At 43.7% G+C, this 19932-nt stretch overlaps 1 protein-coding gene across 1 annotated transcript in view; it reads left to right on the forward strand.

The window, feature by feature from the left end:
• Positions 1-19932, forward strand: part of elovl2 (ELOVL fatty acid elongase 2) — a 115115-nt gene that overhangs the window by 12153 nt on the left and 83030 nt on the right. The window contains exon 2 of the mRNA XM_084399213.1: positions 17005-17068. Within this exon, the coding sequence (XP_084255339.1) occupies positions 17005-17068 (64 nt within the window). The remainder of the gene's footprint in view (positions 1-17004; positions 17069-19932) is intronic.

Genomic DNA, 19932 nt, shown 5'->3' on the forward strand with positions numbered 1-19932 from the left:
TTATCATTTTATGATGGTTGTGTACAGGCACTGCCAACACACATTTCAGTACAATCAACTTGTAAAAGTGCATGTACCATTATATGACCCCTTTTACAATAAGTGCTTTTGAAGTAAGGGATTGAATATTCAGCATCCCAAACTTTATAATTTGCTCATTTGTATTATATCTGTTTTTTATTTGTTGAACATCAATTACATTTTTACCCTTAGATGGGTTTGGAAGTTTTTTGTATGTCCTAATTCAGGGAACAGACAGTCTCTATATGATGATATCTAGGTGAAAGAGTCTCTATGTGATGGAATTTATCTGACCTTGGTGACGTGAGACAGCTGGCAGACGGTCGGTTTAGCCAGTCTGTCTGCTTCCTGACCTGAGCCCCAATTCATGTTTAAGCTCTAAGACTATGTGCCATATTACTTGAGAGAAGAGCTGCACCATCCCAGGAGGGATGAATACCATCTCTTTTCAACAGGTCAGGTCTGCCCCAAAAACTTTTCCAATTGTCTATGAATTCTATATTATCTTGCGGACACCATTTAGACAGTCAGCCATTGAGTGAGGACAACCTACTAAGTATCTCATCACTCCTGCGAACAGGATGGGGGCCAGAGCAAATTACAGTGCCTGACATCGTACTTGCGAGTTCACACACCTCTTTCACATTAATTTTAGTTATCTCCTACTGGCGGAGTCGAACGTCATTAGTGCCAACGTGAATAATAATCTTATCGATTAGAATTAGCCAGCACTTTTAAATTTGCATTGATGTCAGGCGCTCTGGCTCCCGGCAAACATGACTATGGTGGCTGGTGTCTCTATTTTCCCATTCCGTGTAATAGAATCGCCAATAACTAGGGCACATTCAACAGGATTCACAGTGGGTGTTTCACTGAGTGGGGAGAATCTATTTATAATTGTAATCAGAACGGAAGAGCGGTGTTTTGTCCCGCGACTACAGCGTCTCACAGTCACACAGTTGCCCTGCTGCACGGGCTCTACTGCCAGAACAGAACAATGTACAGAGTTCACTAAGCTAGTTGCATCCAAAGCAGTATCTAAAGCCCTTGCACTCTTACTATCCTCCATTAAAGTTTGGATGCATGTCTCTAGTTCTGAAATCTTCTCCATCTCCCTGCATTTATCACATGTAAATCCTTTAGTGCTGACAGAGAAGGCTATGCTATACATGTGACACGAAGTGCAAGTGACAATAAGAGGAGAAGATGACATGACTCACCGTGTTTGTTGACTGATCCTACTCACCACAGTTGTTTGATGGACTTGTAAAAGGCTTGAGAGAAAAAAAAAAGAAGAAAAAAAAATAGACGCAGGTACACTGGCGCGAGCGTGGAGAGAAAAATAAAATAAATAAAGACGGCAAGCACGGATGGCACATTAACAGGCTAGCGAATTACTAGCGTGTTGTGCTAGCTATTAACGATTTAGATTGAAGCTAGCGATGTCAGGTTAATGTGTGGTGATGAGTAAGCAATATTTAGCAATATAAACAACAAGGAATGATAGTAAATAAAGATTCAAAACAGAAAGCTATACAGAGCATACAGATGCAAACCACTCAGCAGCAAGTCAGACAGGAGCAATCGATCAGCAAAGATCAGCAAAAAATGTTGACCCTTTGAAGTTATAACTGCTCATGCAGCATTGACTTGGGTTTTTAATCACCCCAAACCCTCATCAGGATTGACATGGTGGGCTATACAGCTGCAGGAGTTTGATTTTACGGTTAAGTATAGAAAAGGGCAATGCAATGTAGTCCCAGCTACATTGTCCCGAAGTCTGGAAATACTGTGACTGTGAACGTGGTGAAGCAAGTGAATTCTGCAAGTTCATTAATTACACCCTCAAGCCTACCAGTGGATTGTGATGAAATTGCCAAAGCTCAGCAAGAGGATGCTAAAAAATAAAGGAGCTGGTCAGTAAGGCCCTTGCTCAAACAGATATTGATCCCTCAAGAATCCATTATGTTGTAAAGAATGGCTTTTTATTTCGCAGTGTGCCAGATGGACAGAAGGGGCAGAAATTTCAGTTGGTGGTACCTGAATACTTGCACAGAGAATTCTTGAAATATGTCCATGACAATCCTTTGAGTTGTCACTTTGGTCGGCTTAAAACACTTCTGAGATTGGTGGATATGGTTCACTGGCCCCTGTTTACACCAGACATTTGGAAGCACTGTAAAGAGTGTCAAGTGTGCCAGGTGTACAAACCCTCTATACAAGTTGGCTGGGTACTTGCAGAATACCGCAGTGGTGGAACCAGGATATGTGCTAGGAGTGGACCTGATGGGACCTCTTCCTAAAAGTCCAAGGCAAAATTTTTATCTTTTGGTGATAATAGATTACTGCTGAAGATGGGTTGAGTTGTTCCCTCTACATGTAGCCAAAGCGCTACACATAGCTAAAATTCAGGTAGATAAAATTTTCACTTGATGGGGTACTCCAATCTACCTGGTCTCTGACAGAGGAGCACATTTTACCTCGCACCTCTTGAATTTAGTATGCAAGCAATGGGGGGTAACCCAAAAACTTTCCACTGCCAGTCATCCTCAAACAAATCTCACAGAGCGTATTAACCGTATGCTCAAAACTATGATAGCCTCCTACGTGAACAAACATCATCGGCATTGGGATCACTGGCTTGCAGAATTCAGGTTTGCCATTAATACAGCATGACAGCAAAACGTCTCGGTTACGTATGTAACCCTCGTTCCCTGAGTAGGGAACGGAGACGTTACGTCGGATGACGACGAATGGGGTTTCGCTTAGAAAGCCTATCACCTTCGAGTATATAAAACGAGCCAATGGCAATGAAATGCCATGGGTCTGCGGAATTTGCATAGCGTATCTCCGCCCCACGCCGGGGGTATATAAGGAAGTACGCCGGCAACATGCAGATATGTCTTCGCTGAGGAGCCGAGACTGAACTCAGGGAGTGGCAGGGAGACGTAACGTCTCCGTTCCCTACTCAGGGAACGAGGGTTACATACGTAACCGAGACGTTCCCTTTCGTGGTCACTCCGAGTTACGTCGGATGACGACGAATGGGGTCCCCAGTCTAATTACGCCACCTCGGCTGTCTTCCAGTGCCCTGCGTAAGTCTGAGCTCCCTGTCGTGAGACTAGCACGGACGAAGGAGTCCTACTTAACACAGGAATACCAAGGTACACTGGGAAGCATATCTCAGAGGAAATATGCAATTATGCCCAGCCCGGGGGGACTTGGAATACACATATGACCCCGAAGGGCTGCATATGGAGAAACACTGGGGTGTCCAGCCGCAGGTGGAATATTTCAACCCCAGGGGTGGCAAGGTGGCTTGCCGAGGGAAAGACACATGCTCAGAGAGGCTTACAGTGGAAATACACATGTGGGGGTCGCCCAGAGGGGGAACCATGCACATGGAGGCACCTAGCCAAGCGCGAAAGCTGCCGGTGGCATAACTCTGGCGTTGACGTCAACAGTGCTGGAGGAGACTCAGGGCTTATGAGGCTCACCTGAGGAAAATATCGCACGTATCCCGTCCGTGGAGAGGAATGGCGAGCAAGCGAAGACACCTGAGCAGAATCTAGTACCGGCTAGTTGAAGCGAGTACACTAGAAGAAACTGGCTCCACACGGAGATTATAGAATCTCGCGAATGTGTTGGGTGTCGCCCAGCCTGCAGCTCTACAAATGTCTGTTAGCGAGGCGCCATGCGCTAGAGCCCAAGAGGATGCCACACTCCGAGTGGAGTGGGCCGTCACACCAAGGGGGCATGGTCGACCTTGCTGCTGGTATGCCAAAGCAATGGCGTCCACTATCCAGTGGGACAACCTTTGCTTGGAGAGAGCCTTTCCCTTCAGCTTCCCACCATAACAGACAAAGAGCTGGTCTGAGGTCCTGAAACACCGCGTTCTGTCTACGTAAGCACGGAGGGCGCGTACTGGACAGAGCAGTGCCAAGGCTGGGTCTGCCTCCTCCAAGGGCAGCGCTTGCAGGTTCACTACCTGGTCTCGAAAGGGAGTGGTAGGAACCTTGGGCACATATCCAGGCCGGGGTCTCAGGATCACGTGAGAGTTAGCCGGCCCGAATTCCAGGCACGCTTCGTCAACCGAAAATGCCTGCAGGTCCCCTACCCTCTTGATGGAGGCCAATGCAACCAGGAGCGCTGTCTTCATTGACAGGAACTTAAGCTCCACTGATTGCAGAGGCTCAAAGGGAGCACTCTGCAGGGCAGTTAAAACCACTGAGAGGTCCCAAGAGGGTACGAGGGGAGGGCGAGGAGGATTCAGTCTCCTCGCTCCCCTCAGGAACCTGATGATCAGGTCGTGCTTTCCCAGAGACTTACCATCAACTGCGTCGTGATGTGCGGCAATGGCGGCAACATACACTTTCAGGGTGGAGGGAGACAGCCTTCGCTCCAACCCTTCTTGCAGGAAGGAAAGCACGACACTGATCGGGCATTTCGTGGGTTCTTGATGTTTTGAAGAACACCAGTTGACGAAGAGGTTCCACTTCAACGCATAGGCATGTCTCGTGGACGATGCTCTAGCCAAGTGATGGTAGCCACCACCGCTGGTGGTAGTGTACTCAAACCTGCCTCGTCCCGTCCAGGAGCCACACGTGGAGGTTCCAAAGATCGGGACGAGGGTGCCATAGGGTGCCCCGTCCCTGAGAAAGCAGGTCCTTCCTCAGGGGAATTGGCCAGGGAGGTGCTGTCGCGAGGAGTACCAGTTCTGAGAACCAGGTCCGGTTGTGCCAATACGGGGCAACCAAAATGACCTGCTCCTCATCCTCCCTGATCTTGCGCAAGGTCTGCGCAAGGAGGCTCACTGGGGGAAACGCATACTTGCGTAGGCCCCGCGGCCAGCTGTGCGCCAGTGCATCCGTGCCGAGCGTGCCCTTGGTCAGGGAATAATACAGGTCGCAGTGGGACGAGTCGTGGGAGGCAAACAGGTCTACCTGTGCGTCCCCGAACTGATCCCAAATCAGCTGGACCGACTGGGGATGGAGTCTCCATTCTCCAGCGAGAGGCCGAAGCCGAGACAGCTCGTCGGCCGCCTGGTTCAGGTCTCCCGGGATATAAATGGCTCGAAGCGACCTCAGATGCTTCTGACTCCATATGAGGAGGTGGCGAGCGAGTTGCGACATACGGCGGTAGCGCAGACCACCTTGATGGTTGATGTACGCTACTGTCGCGGTATTGTCTGATCGGACTAGTACGTGCTGTCCCCTGAGTAACGCACGGAAGCGGTGCAGGGCGAGACGTACAGCCAGCAACTCAAGGCAATTGACATGCCATAGGCGCTGGGGTCCTGTCCAGGAGCCCGCGGCAGCATGTCCATTGCACATGGCGCCCCAGCCCGTGGAGGAGGCATCTGTTGATACAACAACATGCCGGGAAACTCGTTCTAAGGGCACTCCGGCCCGTAGAAAACTGAGGTTCGACCACGGGGTGAAGATCTGACGGCAGGCTGGAGTCACTGGGACTTGGAGCGTGCCGTGTTGCCATGCCCACCTCGGGACTCGATCGCAAAGCCACAGCTGAAGCGGTCTCATATGAAGCAATCCGAGCGGCGTTACTGCGGCTGCGGATGCCATATGCCCCAGGAGCCTCTGAAATAGTTTCAGTGGAACCGCACTCTTGTCCTCGAATTGGCGAAGACAAGTCAGCAGTGACTGCGCGCGCTCGCTCGTAAGCTGCGCGCACATGGCGACAGAGTCGATCTCCATACCGAGAAAAGAGATCCTCTGCACGGGGCAGAGTTTGCTCTTCTCCCAGTTGACCCGAAGGCCCAGACGAGCTAGGTGCCGGAGCACTAGGTCCCTGTGCTCGCAAACCTGATCTCGAGAGTGAGCTAGGATCAGCCAGTCGTCGAGATAGTTCAGGATGCGAACCCCGTGTTCCCGGAGGGGAACAAGGGCTGCCTCGACGACTTTTGTGAAGACGCGAGGAGACAGGGCTAGCCCGAATGGGAGAACCGCGTACTGGTATGCCCGCCCCTCTAAAGCAAACCGTAGGAACGGTCTGTGTCGATGTAAGATGGAGACATGGAAGCAGGGACGGATTATGGTGATGATATGCCCTGGGCACAGATGTCTCAAAGGCCCCCTTCACCAATTTTTTGGGCAACAGTGTTCCACCTGTATGCACAGGCGCGCAATAGGGCAGCCAAGCCAGGCATTTTAAGGGGGCTGATCATTTAAACAATCAGAAATGTTAATATAAAGACGCAACAACATCTCTGCATCCCCTTTAGTGGGGCCCCTCTCTCGTTACGCTCGTTATGCTTTTACCTTTTTCAAACTGGTGCAGCGCTTACTCGCGGTAGGTAGAAAATGCATGATTTGATTTGTTAAACATGAAAAGGACTTATCCGTCTGGCATGGCAGCTCGCTCTAACTTTAACCTAGATAAATGCATATCCAAAGTGTTTGTGCGGAGTGTGCAGCGCGCACTGCATTGCAGGCGTCGGCGCGAACACTTGCATTTTCCTATCAACAGTGGAAACAACTTGAAATACTTCTGGTCATATACAGAAAAGAATAATGCATCAGTCGCAAGTAGCTACTTTTATTTTTGTAAACTCACAATAACAAGAAAACGTTGTGCTTTTGTAAAATAAAAGAAAACAAACAGGGCGCGTTTTCATGGTCTCCGTGGCGTGAACTGGAGCGCGTCTCAAAAAATGAACTGAAACCCAGTGTATAGCCTCACAGACATGATGAATATTTCTATATAAAGCTTGAAATGTCCACTTTTAATCGAAAAAATTCGAATCGAAAGCAAATACCAGCTGATTTGGCTGATATTATATGAAAGGTGCATTTCTCTCTAAAGGTGCATCCACTTTACAGCGGAGATGGGCTATAGATATGTTTGCAGCCGACACTGATTTAGAAATATATATATTTTATTATTAAACAATTAAAATGCCTAGTTTTTTTTTTTTTTTTTTTTTTTCAGACATATTATCATTAGCCTGCTTTTGCCGGTGCTTTGCGGCAAGATTTATGCATGCGCTTGAGCGCGGAATATGCTATATGCCTCCATGCACTCAGTATTTAATCAGAAATTAATATTAACGTGAGATTAGTCGACTAATTGCTTAAATGAATGACTACTAGTCGACTAGAAAAATCTTTAGTCAATGGCAATTCTAATCAATGCATTTAGGCTAGCTGACATTTATTTCATTAGTAATTCTAGTATCCAGGTCTTTACGTTAAATTAGTTGAGTTAACAATTAGTTAATGAACTAAAATAATAAAACAAAGATTAAATTAAGATGCTATATAGCATTGCTTGTTCCACCCCAAAAGACACTTTTTAAGGTGACAATCCGTTACACATTTGAAGATTTACTGTATCTTGAAGATTGTTGTATTTTATCGTCTGTTATAAAGATGAAGATTGACATTTCGTTAAAAAAAGCTTTTGTAGTAATTGAGCTTGTCTTGCTTCTTTGTCATTTTTGTGCTTTCTTTTCATTGATCCACTTGGTTGTGGTTTTAAACTCATTTTTGTTTTTGAGTAACCGCGTTTTTTACGCGTGACTTTTATATGCTTTTCAGTGGCCTCTAGATGTTAGATGTCCCTCTCAACAGCGCAGCAATACATTAAAATTATTTATTTGATTTATTTACTAGTTAATACTTTGCAACTGCAAAAAAAATAATCACATTATTCCTCAATATTTAACACAATTTTACTGAAAATAACATTTAAATTTAAATAATTATTTGAAAAGAATAGACACAGTAAATTTGACAGGGCCCCCTGCTGGCCCAGTGCCCTGGGCAAGTGCCCAGTAGGCCCGTGCGTTAATCCGTGCCTGCATGGAAGTAGGCGTCCTTCAGGTCGATCGCTGCAAACCAATCCTGCGGCCGCACGCACTGGAGGATGCGTTTGGCCGTGAGCATCTTGAACGGCAGCCTGTGAAGGGAGCGGTTCAAGACGCGCAGATCGAGGATTGGCCGTAACCCACCGGATTTCTTCGGCACAATGAAGTAAGGGCTGTAGAACCCGGACTTCATTTCGGCTGGAGGGACAGCCTCGATCGCACCCTTCGCCAGTAGGGTGGCGACCTCCGCTCTCATGACAGGGGCATTGCCACCGACCACAGTGAAGCGGACTCCCCTGAAGCGGGGAGGAGACCGCGCAAACTGAATCGCGTAGCCGAGCCTGATGGTTCTCGCGACCCAGCGGGACAGTCTGGGAAGCTCTAGCCAGGCCTCCAGAAAGTGCACCAGCGGGGTCATATGAACCACAGACGTACCATCTGCGTCCCACGGGGGCGTGCTCTGGCAGGGGTCTGGCGACAGAGGGGGATGAGAGGAGCGTGGCCCATGGGCGGCGCGTGCTGTCATCCGAGAACTCTGTGACAGAGGGGGACGATAGTGGCGGGACCCGTGGGCGGTGCACACTATGCTCCGAGAACTCTGTGTGCTCAGGATTGGGGGAATCAGTTCTTTCTTTAACCACATTAGGGTACTGCTCGTCGTTAGACGAGCAGCGGGGAGTGGAGAACAAAAGATTCTAGAGACCCCAGTGTACCCACAAGCAGCAGCCTTATCGAGGGGAGGAAAGGCGGAGAAGGTCGACGAACGATCGCGGGAAGACAATGGTGTCTTTCAGGACCGCGTGACCTCCTCATACACCTCCGGGAAGAAAGGTATTGGGGTTGGGCGCCGACGAGGGTCAGCGGCCGCACCCAAAAGCCAATCGTCCAACCGCGAGCGCACTGGGTCGGGTGGCGGGGACCACTCGAGCCCAATGGCCCCTGCCCGGGAAAGCATGGCCATCATCTCGGGATCAGACTCGGGCAATGCTGGCACACCCGAGGGCGGCAGCACAGCCGAATCCTCACTTCCCGAGGACTCATGCCCACCTTGTGATGCAGCGATCGACATTGCATCCTCCTCTGGAGCGCCAAACGAGATTCGCTGGGCCTCCGTAGAGGGACCAGCGGTCTCGGTCTGGACACTCGCGGGTACCAGCGCTGGAGAGGGGGGTGTGGACCGTGGACGAGTCGGCGATTTGTTCCACACCGTCACCCTCAGGTCACCCTGGCCACCAGCCGAAGTACTGCCTCTCGGGGAGACAGTAGATCGGGGTGTGGGTGGGGGGACTCTCACTCGAGTGAGTTCATTGAGTCTCGACCGTAGCGCGGAGATGGTCATGTTCCCACAGTGAGAACATGAATCATCCACAAGCGCTGCTTTAGCGTGATCAATGCCCAAACACACAAAGCAGCGATTGTGCCCATCAGAGGAAGACACATTGCGACCGCAACCAGAAGTGCACGGGCGAGGCATCTTTAAAAAGACGTGCCGCGTGCAATGCTCTTTTTGTGAGAGGAAAAACTCTGCGGATGTTGAAGCGAACAGGGAGAAAACACACTATCTGTCAGATCACTGAACAGATCAGCAGGGTAATGTGCACTCGCTGGAGATCGCCGTCACACCAACACTGGAGAGTTCGCTCGTCTCGAAGATGAAGAGATAAAGAGATAACTCAGGAATCAGGCTTCAGTGGAGTGAAGAAAGCTCTCGGCTCCGAAGCGAAAACATATCTGCATGTTGCCGGTGTACTTCCTTATATACCCCCGGCGTGGGGCGGAGATACGCTATGCAAATTCCGCAGACCCATGGCATTTCATTGCCATTGGCTCGTTTTATATACTCGAAGGTGATAGGCTTTCTAAGCGAAACCCCATTCGTCGTCATCCGACGTAACTCGGAGTGACCACGAAAGGGAACACTAGATTCACGCCTGCCAAAATCGCTTTAGGAAAAGGGCCAGTGGAGCGAGCCCTGTCAAGCCCTCCTGACCCCAGTAATCCTGCTTATGCTGTGCTGGAACGATACGAGAACCTACTGCAGTCGGTGAGCAAGAATGTGGAGCAAGCTCAAAGTAAGCAAATGTGCTACTATAACCTTCGAAGAAAGCATGCTCCGTATCAGATTGAGGATTTGGTATGGGTGTGCTCTCATCCTTTGTCACAGGCCAGTGAAGGTTTCATGTCTAAACTAGCTGCCAAGTGGAAAGGTCCAGCCAAAATTCTAAAGTGTTTGGGTCCAGTTTATTGTTCTGTTGCATTCTTAGAGGACCTTGATCATCCAGACACTTTTCATGTACAGAACCTGAAGCCTTTTCATGGTTATGTTAAACCTTCCAGTGAGGGGAAGGGTATGTATCAGTGGCATGATCTGTACAAGGTTTAGAGGATGTTGATTCTTCCTCACGACCAGGGGGTCCGAGTATGCTCCCTGGGTGTGATATAAGCTGGGGCAGTAGTAGAGTAAGAGGACTGCATGGTGGGCTACTCAACCCTGAGAGACCATCGATCCATCCTAATTCGTATACTATCCTTCCTAAATTGTATTCGAAAATAGAATTAGTACGTCCCAAATTGTACGTCCCCAAGTATGTTGAAATGAGTATTCCAAAGATACCCGGATGGTCCACTTTTTCTGGTTAGAATCTGAAGTGCAGATCCGTGAACACTCTAACGGCTAATATTGCCCACAACCCATTGCACGTTGGACGAGGATTCGATTAACAAACATAAGTAAAAAGTGTTAAAAAACTACAGACATGGAGGATGTGCGAGTCCGGCGGTTATGTAGAGAGGTTTAGATAAACTAATTTACATCAGTGATTAATTATCAGTATCTAACCTGATGAAAATGTATTTATTCAATGTTGTCCACATTATATTTAATCTGCAGCAGCATTGTGAACTTTTATAAAGATACGTTTAGCCATTAACTTTTAAATGCATCATTATTCAAATTGCAAACACATGAGGAGAATCTCCGCATGAAAGACCCAAGACTGGCAGATCAATTTGCTACAACATTTTTCTCCGAAACGGTAGGAAATTAAATTAGACTGAATGATGGATTTTAACTGTGACAAGATGATTGACAAGGTAGTTTACGGTGACAGGATGCACGTAACTAAGCGACAGAGCTGTCCGTTAGAGATGACGAAGTAGTATGTCCCAAAGCTTGCCTACTCTTTTGCTACACAGTCAAAAGTATGTACTTTTTCTTCACAAAAAGAGAACATACTTTTAGGGCGTAGTATAAGTAAGTGAATTAGCACATCCAATTGTAAGTAATGTTTGTTTGTAACCACTAATAGTCTACTAATAATATACTCTAACAAATTTGACTGTTGGTTGTATATGTGAAGTGTGTATATATGAGGCAATGGTTATTATACTTTAACCCCCTGGGGTCGGATACTCTGTTGACTTTGATCTTACATACAACATTCAATCCTGTTAAGTGTCTATTTTTTTTTTTTGTGTATACTCACAATAAAAACAAAGTGTTGTGCTTTTTGCCAAATAAAGAAAAATAAATTACATTTACTACATTTAGCGACTTTTAGGAACTAATGAATCCAAAGACTAATGAATCCTTAACTTTGAAATACGTATGATAAAATGTATACTTTAGTTTTTACAAAGAAAGATTACACTGGAAATATTGTTAAAATTTTAATTGTTGTTGTAATTGTATAACCTTTTTAATAAAATAGCAAAAAAATACATATACAAGGATAGATGTAAACAACTGTGTTTCCAACTATGAACCAATTTTATATATATATATATATATATATATATATATATATATATATATATATATATATATATATATATATATTTATTTATTTTGTCCTTGCATTCTTTCTTGTGGCTCAGTGACACACCTGAATGAAAGGCTCATTATGCGGCTCATTATGCGGCTCATTATGCAGGCCATTATGCGGCTCATTATGCAGTCCAATATGCGGGTCGTTGTCTTCTCAGGTGTGAATCACGCCCCTAAGCATATTGCCTTTTCAAACAAAAAGTGTCTTACAAAATTTAAATCAATGTATTGTTTTATGTGAATGATTAGGCAGGATGATTTTCACATCATTTTGAAGAAAAAAGTCTAGGCGACAAAATGCATTATTCAGAAGTTTTGTGGACACATATTTAGTATGTGTTGTGTGGCCTTATTTCAGAAACTTTCATTTTTAGTGTTTTCAATAACCGTGCATAAACATTATTCTCTCAAAAATACAAACATGTACATACATGTTGCTCACATATTATGGTAGCCCTGTTTGTGCTAAATAGAGTGTAATTACACATTTGCCATTAATATATTTATAAGCAACTGAAAAAAGCACAAATGTCAGGGCATGTCAAAACATCTCAAGGACCCCAAAAACACCTTAGACCCCAGAGGGTTAAGGTTGTCATTCACATAATAACTTATGATTGGGTATTTTTCTTAATGTATTGTATTTTCTTTTGTAGAAGGATTTTTGTTTATGGGCTTCCTTTCCTTATCCATCTGCTCATGCAATGGGAATAATGTGGATGTGCTATCAATAAAGAAGAGACTGATGTGCCAGGGCATATGGGACATTTCCTACATTGTGTGTCCAGACTATATCACTTGTACAAACATTCTTTCTCTTGAGAAGACTTTCTGTGATTGATTTCATTTATGGGTCATTGTTTGATTTTCTTTTGTTTGTTTGTATTGATCTAGTTTGATAAGGTCATCTAAAATATTTGGTACTCATATATGATGATCTCTGAGGATTCAAGTCATTGATCAGTGTGAACCTGGCATGTGTGGGTTTTGCATATAAACAAGAACATGAACAAACAAGATTTGGGAAAAATCTTTATTTGATGTAGCTGAGTGTATTGTGAAGAAATACAGTTGAAACCCTCCTTCATATATTTTTATAGCTGTTTTTTTGTTTGAGACACAGAGAATTTGTTTTAATGTCATGTGATTCCCATGCCCCCCATATGATCCTTAGTGGTTCCTTAGTTCAAGTGTCATCTTCCCATTGGTTCATTGTCTTATCTTGTTATAAGTTCTGTCTTTTTGTTGGTTCTTATTTTATTACTTCCACTACGTCATTGGTTGTCATAGTCATGTGTTCCCAGTATTGGGGAAGCTAATCTGAAAATGTAGTTTGACAAGCTACAAGCTACTCACAAGTTAAAGTAGTTAATATGCAGTCAATCTAGCCTTCTGAAAAAGTAGTTAGCTAAACTACAAGGTAAAGCACAATTTTAGTTTGTGATGTAATATGAAGATGCTGCGCTGCTTCAATGCATTGCAGGTTTGTCAAAATGCAAAACGAAATGTAGCTTTTTGCCGCAATACACCGCTAGTTGCTGGAAAAAGTAGTATAGTAGCATCACTACTTGTAGTTAGCTACTCCCCAACACTGCGTTCCCCATGTACATGCATTTAAGATCTCATGTTTGTTATGTTGCCCTATCATGTGTTGTTCCCTGTAACCACTGTGTGGTGAGTTTTGGGGTAAGGACAGACGAGGCGAGAGAAAAGGAGACGGAAGCATGAGGAGCGACAGAGACAAGAGAGGGGAGAGAGGAAAATAAATAAAAATTCTTGGTCCGGTTCCCAAAACGCACTGCCATCTGATCCTCCACCAACTGTGTGATCGTCTCTGCCTGGAGGTGGCACTGGATAGACTTAGGTTGACGGCTCACAACCCCGCTCCCTGTTCCTCCCCATCATGGCGGACGGCAGCAGGCTCCGGCCTCAGGCAGATGACGGTGAATCCTCCGCTCTCTCACAAATGGCAGCCGCCCCTCCAGAACCCAGGCGGCCGGCAGCGAGTTCGTCCATCCCCCCGGCAGCTCACTCCAGCCCACCGCGCCCACACATAATAAAACATAAACAAAACAAATCGTAAAATCCAGGCCTGTCCTCTCTCGTCCTTCACTGTCGTCGCTCCTTCTTTTATGCTTCCGCTCCTCTGTAAGAGATACGAGACCGGTGCATCGCGCAGGTGTCGCTCATCATCAATCACGCCACCGGCCTCACGCCATTCTCTCACGGCCTTCGGCCTCGTCCTGCTCGCCACAATGTCATTGTTTAGTTCTATTTAATCTGTATTTGTTACCACTCCAATAAACTACACTTAGGTTCTTACTTCGGCTGGCCTCAGTGGAATTCATGATACAGTATGGACTGCTATAATAACACAGGTGGTAGAGAGACAGCCACATGATGAAATAAAGTCATAAATAGCTTTTCCACAAGTCAAGTCACCTTTATTTATATAGTGCTTTTTACAATACAGATTGTTTCGTTTGTTTCCAGAAGAAAATAGCGTCACAGTCCAGTTTAAGTAAGCTAAGTGATGTTTAATTTTTGTTGTAAAACAGTTATTAATTCAGTTGGTGTCATTGTTCAGCTCAGTTCAGTTCTCATATAATGGTGTCAATGCAGGCAGATCAATACTATTGCTGAATATTAAATTAAATTTCCCCAACTAAGCAAGCCAAAAGCCAATGTTGACAAAGGTGAAAAAAAGAGCTGAGATTACTACGAATATATAATAGTAACACACAAAACACCATCATTGTAATGCTTATGAAACTAATATAATCCAATAAACATTAATTTAACAACATAAAATTAAACATATGCAAACTGTAGGTAACATAAGTTTTCCAAACGGTTGTGCAGTGGCAGATTAAGTATGTTCACTGAGAAAAGCAGTGGTAAACTGGTTCCAACTTGAGTAATATGCTATGGTGATAAAATGGTGAAATTACAAGCAAGAATTACGCATCCTGAAGACATGATAAATAACTGGGAATTTTCTTAACATAAAACATGAAATTGTTCTTCCATTTTCCACCTAAAAATGTAATAGGCTGTGGTAAAGAGGGAAATTATTCTATTCTCTTTAAGCTTTGCTGTGCATCTCTGTCACAACTAGGTAGTGGTAAACTAAAAATGGTCTTTAATGACAAAGCTCAGGAGATAATAGGTGTGTTCTACATCGGCTGCGGCTGAATGTAACCGATCAGCGAGAGTTGTGGCGTTCAGGATTCGCGGTGGATTCGGCCAATCGTGGAACAGCTTGGCCGTGCATGAAGCAGTGCATGGAAAAGCCAATCTGGAAAAGCTGCGCAGAATGAATTAGCCGGCTGCTCTCGAATCGCTGTTGCGGTACTTTGATGCCATACGTTACAGTCATGTGGCGTCGGCACTCTCAAGTTGGACAAAATTTCGAACTGGCATGCACTGCTTCAAGTCGGCCGCAGCTCGGTCTGCGCAGCATGAAGTCGAACAAGCCTAGTACAGGATACCAAACGAAACACAACATTACTTTGACGAGAACGGACAGAGACTGAGGCCTCCTTTACACTGTCAGTGAAATGTGACCCAATTCTGATTTTTTGCTCATATGTGACACAGATCCGATGTGTTCTATGACAGGGTAAACAGGAAAAAAACGCAAGCATTCGGATATTTAGAGATCGGTTTCAGGCCTCATTCATATGTGGAAATAAATCGGATATGTGCCAATGCGACTGTCATGTAAAGAGGCAGATCGGATTTTCTGAGGCATCTCCACGGTTTACTGTCAAGAGAAACCCCGACGTGCATCTGCAAAGGGACGGATGACCCGACGAAACGTTGTGTCGTCGTAGGAGAGGAATGTGAACAAACGTTGACACAACATATTGTTGTACACAACAAAATTTCGGACCCACTGCTCCTCGTTAAAGCCAAAATTTAAAGCCAATATGCTCCCACCAGTCCTGAGATCTCTCTCACACACAATAACTGAAGCATATGCGCAATGATGGCACTTTTCATCCTCCTTCGCCTCAAAATCATGTTTGGCGAACTTCGCATATCGCAGAGCTAGCATCAAGCATATTTCGTGTCCGCCCATCTGTGCAAGATAATTTAACCCTTTAAGCATGCGCGATGTTTCAGATAGTATGGCAAGTGTAAACACATGAATCGGATATGGGTCACACAGTTTAAATAACGTGTAAACGGACGGTCAAAAAAATCAGATAAAGGTAACAAATCAGAATTGGGCATCAAGACCTGCAGTGTAAACGAGGCCTGAGGGAGAACACAGGGACTTGGAGCAAACAAAGGAACTTGATAAGATAATTAACAGGACACATGTGAATGACATGACTAATTAAACAGACTGGGGAAAACTAGGTCACGAGGAAACACAAAGAAACAGGGCACACATATAACAGTCATGTACAACTTTTTTTCTTTTTTCCTATTATCTACTGTATATTAAAATTTTGACACTGCTTTGAGAGTTTGGGATAATATCTAAGCTGCAGGTTCTAAAGATATCAGTATGTCTATTTATCCACAAGTAATAACTAGGTGAATCTTTGGAAAAATTCTAGCTTACGTGATTTTTTTTACTTCTCTTGTTGTTCTCAGCCAATAAATATAACAGTGTTTTGTAAGTGAGATGGAAAATCTTCAAGGTGTTGTTAAATGGTTTCTCTAAACAAATGTGAGTTACTATTTGACTTTACCAGATCCAAACAGAGAGATATAGTGAAAGGCAGAGAGAGAAGCAATGACCTGTAAAACGAGAGAGGACACTTTTGTTGAGAGTTTGCATTTCATCTCAGCTCTTTCTGCTTTTCAGCTCTTTCTGCTGATTAAAGAGAAATACAAGCCATTTCAGATGATGCATTCAAAACCATATTTTTTTATTAGAGGAAAAACCTTTTGTTTAGGCTTTTGGTTTGAAGAATGGGGGTCAAAATCAAAACAAGGTTTCAGACTTTTGAAATCTGTATAGGCTACATTCATAACTCCATAAGTGTAAAATATATACGAGTGTAAAATATATAGTAAAATATATACATAAAACAATATGAGTGTAAAATAAATAGTGCCATTGTACATCATATTATCCTCTGAGCAGTTGACTTATGGTTTTATAATGTTTATTGATCTGTCTACATTCCTATAGGATAATTTTCCCCAAAGCAAGCATACTATATATTCTGATTGTGTATGTATTGCTATGTCGGGCACATAGGTCAGTAGGGAATGGGATACCTGAGACCTGAGCAGACACAAGCCTGCATTATCAATACATCTTCAAGAGAAAATCTAATTTTTGTTTTTATGCTCTTTTCTTGTGTTTCAGAACCACTTTGAAATGTTTGACAGGCTGTTGAATTCTATAGTGGACACCCTATTTGGAGAAAGAGGTTTGTTCTTTTAACCCTTTTCTATGTTGATGTTATCAATTGTGACGTTTTGAACCATGTAGTTTAGTGCCATGCAGTTATCTCAAGTTTGCTTTCAATTAGTGAAATAATACACAACCTGCATCTGGAGACAAATGTTAAATAGTTATTATATATTCATATTCATGTGCAACAGAAATTTAATAATGTATTTTAGGTTTAATGCTATACAGAGTCAATCTTAACCAGGTCAAAGAATAGCCATAATAAGCCCTATTTGGATGGGACTAGTTTTCTAAACGACATTTGCGTCACAATTCTTGATGAGACCTGACGTCTGTTATTTTATGTATCGATTCAGACAGGACCAACATCTCTGTGTTTATTCAACACGTTCCCATGAAATGCGTATCTATAGCACAAATTGTATTTATCGGGTTACGTTTTACACACCATAAAGTGTGTCCCATATGCATGTGAAAACTGTGTATCATATGCACGTAAATACTAATTTCTGCGTATAAATTGCACGATAAATACTATTTGTGCTATAGATACGCACTTTCATGAGATCGGGCTGGTTTATTAGAGAGGTGGGAATGTATTTTCTAGATGTGAGCATTACAGAAGGTTATATGCTGTGTTTGCGTTCAAGTCAAGTCAAGTCAAGTCAAGTAACCTTAATTTATATAGCGCTTTACAATACAGATTGTTTCAAAGCAGCTTCACAGTGATAACATGAAAATAATACAACAAAGTTTGTTTCTAGAAGAAAATTGAGTCATCGTCCACCTTAAGTAAGGCAGATCAATGATATTGTTGAATATTAAATGTCCCCAACTAAGCAAGCCAAAAGCCAATGCAACAGTGGCAAGGAACCAACACTCCATCAGGTGACAGAATGGAGAAACCTTGGAAGAAACCAGGCTCAGTCAGGGGCCAGTTCTCCTCTGTCCAACAAACGAATAGTGTATGATTATGATTCAGGCAGCATTACAGGTCAGAAGTCAGATTGGATCAGAACATTCAGAATATTTATCCAGTTCCATCTGGTTGGAAGTCTGAGTCAACACGCCGGTATGGAGACGAGTTTGTTGAGGATCAGTGGCGATGGCTGTCGTGTCGATGAGGCCTTCACATGGCAGATGAGGCTGGCACTTCAGGGATGCGTTGTGGATGGGTCCAGGTGCAGGTCCATCATCTGATCTGGATACGGCCCGGAACACCGAGTACATCAGGTGTAATAGGAAGTCTAATAATCATTTAACTGATTTGAATAATAGAAATGTATAATGTTCTATATGAATGCCAGGTAAAAGAGATGCGTTTTTAGTCTAGATTTAAACTGACAGAGTGTGTCTGCTTCCCGGACAATGTTAGGAAGGCTGTTCCAAAGTTTAGGTGCTAAATAGGAGAAGGATCTACCGCCTGCAGTTGATTTTGATATTCTAGGTATTATCAACTGGCCAGAATTTTGAGATCGCAGGAGACGTGAAGGACTATAATGCGTTAAGAGCTTGCTCAAGTACTGGGGAACTAAACCATTTAGTGCTTTGAAAGTAGTCAGCAATATTTAAAAATGTATACAATGTTTAATAGGGAGCCAATGCAGTGTTGACAGAACAGGGCTAATGCGGTCATACTTTCTGGTTCTAGTGAGAACTCTAGCTGCTGCGTTTTTGACCAACTGGACTTTGTTTATTAAGCGTGCAGGGCAACCACCCAGTAGAGCATTACAATAATCTAGCCTTGAGGTCATGAACGCATGAACTAACTGTTACGCATTTTTCATTGAAAGCATATGTCGTAATTTATATATATTTTTAAGATGGAAGAATGCGGTTTTACAGATGCTAGAAACATGGCTTTCAAATAAAAGATTGGTATCAAAGAGCACACCCAGGTTCCTATAACCAACGACGAAGAGGTTTTTTGCCCAATAACTAGAAACTCTGTTTTTTCAGAATTAAGTAGTAGGAAATTACTAGTCATCCAAATTTTTATATCAGCTATGCATTACGTTAATTTTGTGAATTGGTGCGTTTTGTTTCGGCGCGAAGAAATATAGAGCTGCGTGTCATCAGCATAACAGTAACAGCAACGGTCCTAGTACTGAGCCTTGTGGTACACCATACTGAACTTTTGATCGATAAGACATCTCTTCATTTACTGCTACAAACTGATAACGGTCAGATAAGTATGATTTAAACCATGCTAATGCAATTCCACTAATGCCAACATAATTTTTGAGAATGTTGTGGTCGATAGTGTCAAATGCAGCACCTCTTAATTTGAGTAACACTAATAGAGAGATACAACCACGATCGGATGATAAGAGCAAATCATTTGTGACTCTAATGAGAGCTGTCTCAGTACTATGGTACGGTGTAAATCCTGATTTAAAATCCTCACAGATATCATTTCTTTCTAAAAAGGAACATAGTTGTAAAGATACTGCCTTTTCTAGTATCTTTGACAGAAAAGGTAGATTCGAGATCGGCCTGTAATTGACTAATTCTGTAGGATCAAGTTGTGTTTTTTAACAAGCGGTTTAATCATAGCCATCTTAAAAGTTTTTGGTACGTATCCTAATGACAAAGATGGATTAATGATATTAAGAAGAGGATCTTTGACCTCTGGAAGCATCTCTTTCAGTAGCTTAGTCGGTATAGGGTCTAACATACATGTTGTCGATTTAGATGATTTAACGAGTTACCTCTCCTATAGCAATGAATGAATCGAATTTTTCCTTTGGGAGACTACAGTGCAATCCCTGATGCGATACTGTAGTAGACAGTTGCATAGTTATAATTTTCTCCCTGATATTATCAAACTTATAAGTGAAGAAGTTCATAAAGTCATTACTGCTGTGCTGCTTGGAAATT

The sequence above is a fragment of the Rutilus rutilus genome (assembly GCF_951802725.1).
Source record: "Rutilus rutilus genome assembly, chromosome: 24".
NCBI classification, from domain to species: Eukaryota; Metazoa; Chordata; class Actinopteri; order Cypriniformes; family Leuciscidae; genus Rutilus; species Rutilus rutilus.